Raw genomic sequence first — 7,374 nt, forward strand, 5'->3', positions numbered from 1 at the left:
ACCGCGGGATTTTTTTAGCGGTTTAACAAGCGTCAGTTCATTTGCAAGCAAATTAGAGTCAGAACTATTCTAGGATAGAGGAAGCCAATAATGAAGCAAGAGCTCAGTGCCCGAAGCCGAAATAACAGTGAGAGTGCAAGACAGTAAGTCACTCGTAATCCTTCTCTCACCATTAAATTGTGCAAATATTTGAACTTCGACGCAGATTCGGTTGACGAATACTTTTCGAAGAAACTTGAGTCCCAGTAAGCGTAGAGTGACCGGCAGTAAACAAACTGAACCATATTGACACAGTTCACAAGATATTAACGATACCAAATACGGATTCATGTACCCTTCTTTAGGCGGTGGAGGCAGAGGCACTGGTTAAGGCACTGAATGCTCTGCCAAACCTTGGACTGAAGTTTAATAACTTTGACAGCGTGATCGTTGTCGTTCTGAACCTAGACGTACGACGACGCTAAAGCTGAAAGCCATAAAAAAAGCAAAACGCTGATTTAGAGGTTCGCGAGGCTAACGAGAATACATTGCGGCTCAAAATGTTTTACAGTCGAGTGAACTCAACCCAACAGCCCAAACATTCACATTTTGCCGTATATATGATTAAGCTGCGACCGCGATACATCGATCCAATCATTGTATTATCTTGGAACCGATGGAGCTGTACTATGATCTCCTTAAAGAGTGTACAAACATTTTATGTGTGTATGAATCTTCCAGGATCCATACCACTACCCTGCTTGTATATTCCAGCCAAATTAAACGAGCTTGAGTTATTTCCTACGCCAAAGCAGCGACGCGGCTTTAAATCGCTTTGGGTCTATCATGTTGGCTATTATGACAAAAAATGTGAGAGCAAGATTGCTAAACAAGCGCCGATACTTCCTAAGCGAGCCAGCTCGTTGCCACAACCAAAAATTTTTGAGAGCTAGCAGCGAGAGGGGAGACCGCCGCCGGCACTGGTCTATTAGCAAGATATTGTCCTGTGTTCTGGGTACGGTTGGTGGGTCAGCTAGCACAAGTTTTAGTGAAGATCATTTGCACGATACTCACAGAATTCAAGGACCTTCGGCACGAGCTATTGCAAGAGCATGCATATTTATTACATAGGCTCCTTCGACAAATGCAAAAATGTAGACGTTCAGCTGATATTTATACTAAGCTGCCTTAGCCTGCGACATACGACAAGCTGCTCATATCCAACACGGTTTCCTCATTTCGAATCATCGTCATCATGACCAATAACTTAGAGCTTATTATTGCTTACTTTTCCACCAAAGGGCTATGTGAATTTCTTAATCGAACCGCACCTATAATTATTGGTTAAGTACCCAAGATTATTATGATCCCGCGTCAATCCCTCTACACTATTGGTTAAGTACCCAAGATTATTATGATCCCGCGTCAATCCCTCTACACTATATTAAGACTCACAAAGTGTGTTTTTCAGACGCAGCCTGATCTACAAACCAGCTACTGTGTCTGGGAACCCTACTGAACCTTAGCACTTTACCAAGTCTGGTCATCAGAGCATTCTTGCATCAAGAGTTTCTCTCGTGTACCAAATAGCTTGCCAAGTTCAAAAACGAAAAAGTCGCGACCGACGCGTGTAAAGGAGCCGTCATTAAAGATGCCGAGGTGATCTTTTACTAGAAAAAAATCTCGTGATCCATTGATTTAAAACAAGCAGATGTCGCTTCCTCTCAGCGACACGCGTCTCCGGTGACCATATGTGCTCGACCTTATCGCTATACGAGTATCACACTCCGCGTCATTTACAATCGGAGAAAAATGTTGCGACACTACACTGAGGACCACCCGACAGTGTCCAGCTCGATTATATTTTGGCTCAGAAAATACATATTGATCTACTGCAGGGGCAAGAATAACTTAGAATCTTGCCCAATCCAATACGCTGTGTTGAAGGCATTATTCGTTTTAAGTAGCCCCCGCGATGGTAAAAAGCTTTTGCGCGCCTATGCACCTGGTCACTTTGCTCAAATCAAGAGCGAACTGACCACGAGTTTTGTGATATCTCTACGTCAAGACTAAACGAGTTTCATATGCGATTTGAAAATAGCTATCTCATTCCCCAACTCAATAATCCGCACGTATCCGCGCGTATCTTCAGTGACCGGCTCATCCACGATAAGTGACGAGCTCAGTTCTTTCTTCTATATCAACCGTACCAATTTGGACACAAGGATACGTTACTTTTAGTTCGTAGGACTACATCGCTCACTTTATTCACAATCCAATAATCTTTCTCATCATCTACCGGTGAAGTCTGTTGATTGCACGGGTGAGCTGGCCACACAGTAGTATGAATTCGGTAAGATCATCACGTTGCGACGCGTATGAGCCATTAATGATGTTAAGTCCTGTCCCTACTAATCGCAACTCAAACTCGACCTGCAATAACGCTGACTAAAACATTGCAGATCGCGGCACACATTACCTTTTACGTACTACCGTCTCATGTGAACGAGACAATAGCACACGGCTGTCATATTTGCCGAATTAGTAATGCACTCCCAAAAAGCAATCATTTGAAAGTCATTTCACATACTGATAGATGCAAACCCGTGAGACCACGAAAAACAATTGTTATCTTCAATCTTGATTTTGAATCGTGACTCCTTGCCGCTTCAGCCCGTGAGCGTTGCTTGAGGCACATATCAGTACCACTACTATTTTTTCGGGCAATTCTGTTCGTTCACGAAAGCCATGACAGCTTTGTACCCGCGATAAAAGCGCTCCGACTTCCTAGCAGCTTTTTATCCATGACATGTCTAACTCCGTCAGGTGAAGTGCATGTCGACTAAATGTTTTGATTTCCAGTCTATACACGGATCGTGACATTCCAGCCATGCCTGTAATGAGATATACTTTGAATGTTTACTCATTACCAGACCATGTCTTACGCTGTGAAAGTCCCCAGGCCCTTTGAAGGCTTAAATTAATCTTCGACACTTTTACCAGTGTTCCTGTCGCAAGACGCATGGATATCTAAACCGTGTTGAACACATTTTGATACCCCACTTACTGTCGATCAATTTCGACACCCACGGTCATGCGCTTCTTGACAACGCTCCCGGATCAGTCAGGACTTCCACTGTTCCAAAAATCCAGGATGTTGAACAAATAACAACTCTAGGCTGTGAGCCCCACCTCTAGTACAAAAAGCTGTTTCTATTTTGGCTGGTTCATATTGTCCACAAACTCAGCGAGTGCAAAACTGTATCTGTTTCCTTCGGCCGCCATTGTCTACTTAGCTCGTTTTTTTATGACGTTCACCAGACGATGTTGCGTAGGAGCTTAATATTTTTCATATGTTTCGAGACCGAAGGGGCGCAGATTTTCTGTACCATCGCAGATGAATCCGTCGTGAGTGCTCAGCAGCCAAGTGATCTTCGCATTCCTTCTCAGCAGGGCTGGAATTTATCTTACCTGACGCGCTCAGAGTACCCCTAACCCCCCAACTCCCAACCCCTGTACGAAAGCTGCACTCGGTATCAAATGCGGCGCCAACCCCTCCTTGAATTAATGCGAGTAGTTTCAGCGCGATTAGCATCCTTTAGGAGGCCTAATATTAATATGATTATCGTTACCGACTCCAAGGGGCGGCTTATTGTCGTCGTGGCAATCAGACCTCTTAACCCCTGAACATGGTTCACCAGCTCTTGGATCTTTTGATGGATATAATAGCTTTAATTGCACCCGATACGCTTGGTTATGCAGTGCCAGAAACCACATCTGTCGATGTGAATACTTTCTCGCTCGAAAGTCCTAAGTACCCACGGCGTTGTACCTAGAGAAGACACGAGCACGCGCTATCCCTCCATTGAAAGCACCACCGAATCTAGTGCCACCTCGTTTCTCATTCAGAGGTTATATGTATCTCTCGCGGCGGCTTTCATAGGTCTTAAGTATCAGCTACAGCGACTACTCGGTAGGAAATCATCTATTATGCTCGCTCTTCGGCACCCGGTTGGGATGCTATTCGGTGTGTATAGCCAGTGTATTATCAAAGCTGCTACCCGTTTCCAAGCGGGCACTTACCGCCTTTTTTGGCCTCTAGTTGTCTGATTCCATCGAGAGCCGACAGACGAAAGCTTCCAGGCTGGTCCTGTTACGTGCACTCGTGAGAGAAAAACAGTTTTTTTCAGGATTCGTTTGTGGGATTAAACACAAGTGCTACCAAACGCAGCTGGGTTGTCATGCACTTAGCGTCGAAGAGCCTTTACTTTTAGGGCTCGCGCTGAATAATACATAGAGATTGGTTTGTACGTTTATCATTAGGGAGGACATTAGGGTCTTTACGGTAAATTAATGTCTAGATAGCTTTCTTACTTCAAGAGTTGATATAATTAATAATTTATACTGCCAAGGCAAGTATCACTTATATAAGGCTACCCGTAATGAAGTCGTCATTATTTTCTGACGAGCGGCCAGCAGCCATGTGCGACGCGGATCCCATCTGTTTGGAGTTCTACCATAATCATTCAATTAATGGATGAATATTTACAAAACACTAAAGATTGCGGGAAGCTATCTCAATTTGATGATATCGTATTCAAAGTGATCACAAGAAAACAGCATCTCACTCGTAGTCGAAGCCTACTAACCCAACCTGTGTGCGTTTATCAATGCGGACTATCAAGTCGAAGTTTCTGCAAAGTAGATGCACGGCATTCCCGTTGCACAGGGACAATAGTGATGAAAATGCAATGTACAAGATATGAGTACCAAAGTTGTCATTTTGATCGCAGTTATAACCTATCAAGGAGGGTTGTACGGACTCAGCAGGTTCAGATTACTACTATATTGAATATTAAAAGCCAGCCATCGCAGAAACTAATTCTGCTGGTTGAATTTCGGGGACTAAAGTAATATATACGCACTAGCCACGAGCACTTGTGACACGTACTAAAGGATGTATCGCAGGTGAGACTGAAATATAAAATACATTATGTCGTCGCTTACCGTGCTTGCTAGTTTTTTATAGATTTTTAAACTAAGAATTATTTTTTCGACTTTCATGTTGACGTTACTTTAATGGGAGCCGGAATTGAGGTGTTGTCGTCAGAATTATTAGATTTCATTTATAGGTACCAAAATTATTCTATAACTGGTTCTTGTTGTTAGCTCACAAGGTACTTCCTCTGTATCTCGAATGCCAGTTCTGAGTCATGCGTTTTTATGCAATCGAACCTGAGACGAGATTTTCTTGCAAATCACCCGGTATTGATGAATCTGGTCCGATCAGTATTGGATTTCATCCATCTGTATCCCCTAACCTGGAGCTCCATGGAGCTCATAAGCTTTCATTTTCAATTTTTCTTACTACCTCACACCAGTATGCTATCAGTGGTGTTGTTTCTGGTTGCCTGTATAAATGTGGCACATGCAGACGATGAACAACGATCTACGATCCACAAGTTGCAATACGACGAAATCAAGCCGATCCCCGGTGTAGAAAGCAATTCTCTCATTAATTCAATCGCCCTCCATTTCCAGCCGATGCTCTTCATTTCCAGCGGTTGCCACCCTTATCCCGCCGTTGACGAACATGGCTATATTAGCAACGGCCTTGGGGTTTCTCACTTGTTTACCGATTGTATGGGTTCGCCACAGGGATCTCAAGTGTATGGTCGCGCTTTTGCATTCAGAGGTCATTTGGCCATTATGTATTCATGGTATTTCCCACGAGATTTCATGACGGCACCTTTCTATATTGGACACCGTCATGGATGGGAACACGCCATCTTATGGTTCGGACCTGATACGGAAAACCCGACATTGCTTGCTGTGACTGTTGAATCCACGTTTGGCTACAAAACATACGCTCCACCTCCCTCCAAATATATGCATGGCGACCATTTCAAACTGAAATACACTTGGTTGGGTGTAACTCAGCACTATTTGACTGCTACAGAAAAATCTGGAGAGTTCCAGGACTTGATCATGTGGGACTGCATGGACGAACACGTCCGCCACTCCTTAAACCACAAGGTTTCGCACAACTTTGACCCCCCAATCCGTGACGACAGATTCTTCCATGCTCTTCGCAAATCGTTTCCTTTTTAAGGGTTATTCGTTATGATGAAAATTCAGGTCTACCGCAGTAGTCCCACGCCTTGTTAATTTCAATATAGTTATCTTTTCTTTGACATAAAATTGTTACTTGTGAATTTGGTTGACTTGAATCTAAGCAACGACTCGACTTCATCAAATCTGAAGAGTTTCAGTCAGGTTCCTAAGCCCTTAGCTTCTTAACTGACAGTCCTCAGTATGATTGATGTATGAGATTTAACTGTGTGCCTTATCGACATGCTAGACATTGAGACTCTAATCGGAAACGGCACACAACAAATCGTGACATGTGTTTGTGTGCTGCATATATCGGTGACTTTGACATTCTTTAACTCGCCAAGTGCCGTAAAAAAAAATCAGTTACCAGATCCCTCGACAAATGTACTCACTTACAGACGGGCAACAGGGTCAAGCTGCTTGTTTATGGAATCTTATTTTAGATAGCATATGCTAATCTAGTAAGTCAAAAAGCCGAGAGTTTTGCAATATGATGTAGCTTTTAATCATAGATAACAAATTTCTTAGGTGCACACACCGGATATGTAGCTGTATTGATAAGACGACCATATTAGCTAAACACTTCTTGGGTGCAGTTTTGGGACAAAAATAACCTGAAATTTGAAGAAGAGAAGATTGATTCAGAGATCTTTGATCCTTTGATACATGGGATTAGCAAGCTATGATACTGCAATCTTTTTAATATTTAGCATTACGTCCTATTGCCGCAACTTCCCACGATATGAACCGGAAAAATTCTGCAAACTTCTGCATCGCTCATGTCAAATGTCCACGGGAAGGCCGTGTGTAAATCAAACGTGCGCTCCGCTACTCGTCCGCTCCTCGTCCGCTCAACCTGTGTATAAAAAAGCAACGAGCATACCCCTAGACAAGTTCATGGTGAGAGCAGCCATAGTATCTTGACGAGTTTTAGTCTGTTGATCTATTATGCAAATGGGATTTTGCTTTGCATGGGATGAGGATGAGACTGTTCGGCATAGGAAATGGGAACATAGAGCGTTGACTCAGCCCGCACCTGGGTGCTATTATTACAGACAGCAGATACTTGCGCTTATGTTAGACTCAGGCGTACTTAGAAAAATACCTCACGCAGTAATTCTATCACTAATCGAACTTGCAATTAGTAGCTCTTCAAGTCTACCCACTGCGAGCGACACTAGCGACTCGAGGCCCCACATAACTTTGTTTAAACAAACCCTTATAAAGATCAACTACCATCATTTTCATGTATACGGCGTGGTGACAAAAACTTTAAATCGT

The 7,374-nt window shown here is 43.2% G+C and overlaps 2 protein-coding genes across 2 annotated transcripts; both read left to right on the plus strand.

Annotated features, from left to right (window-relative positions):
• Positions 1-90: 90 nt before the first annotated feature.
• PHALS_03591 (uncharacterized protein) lies at positions 91-370 on the plus strand (the record flags this gene model as incomplete). Its single annotated transcript, XM_024717830.1, has 3 exons — positions 91-127; positions 206-245; positions 295-370. 3 exons carry the CDS (start codon positions 91-93, stop codon positions 368-370), a joined length of 153 nt encoding a protein of 50 aa, XP_024583290.1.
• Positions 371-5,310: 4,940 nt separating this feature from the next.
• Positions 5,311-6,090, plus strand: PHALS_03592 (NLP-like protein; the record flags this gene model as incomplete). Its single annotated transcript, XM_024717831.1, has 1 exon — positions 5,311-6,090. The coding sequence occupies one exon, from the start codon at positions 5,311-5,313 to the stop codon at positions 6,088-6,090; it is 780 nt and encodes a 259-aa protein (XP_024583291.1).
• Positions 6,091-7,374: the final 1,284 nt, after the last annotated feature.

This window comes from Plasmopara halstedii, assembly GCF_900000015.1.
Source record: "Plasmopara halstedii genome assembly, contig: Scaffold_2386, whole genome shotgun sequence".
In the NCBI taxonomy this organism is placed as follows: domain Eukaryota; phylum Oomycota; class Peronosporomycetes; order Peronosporales; family Peronosporaceae; genus Plasmopara; species Plasmopara halstedii.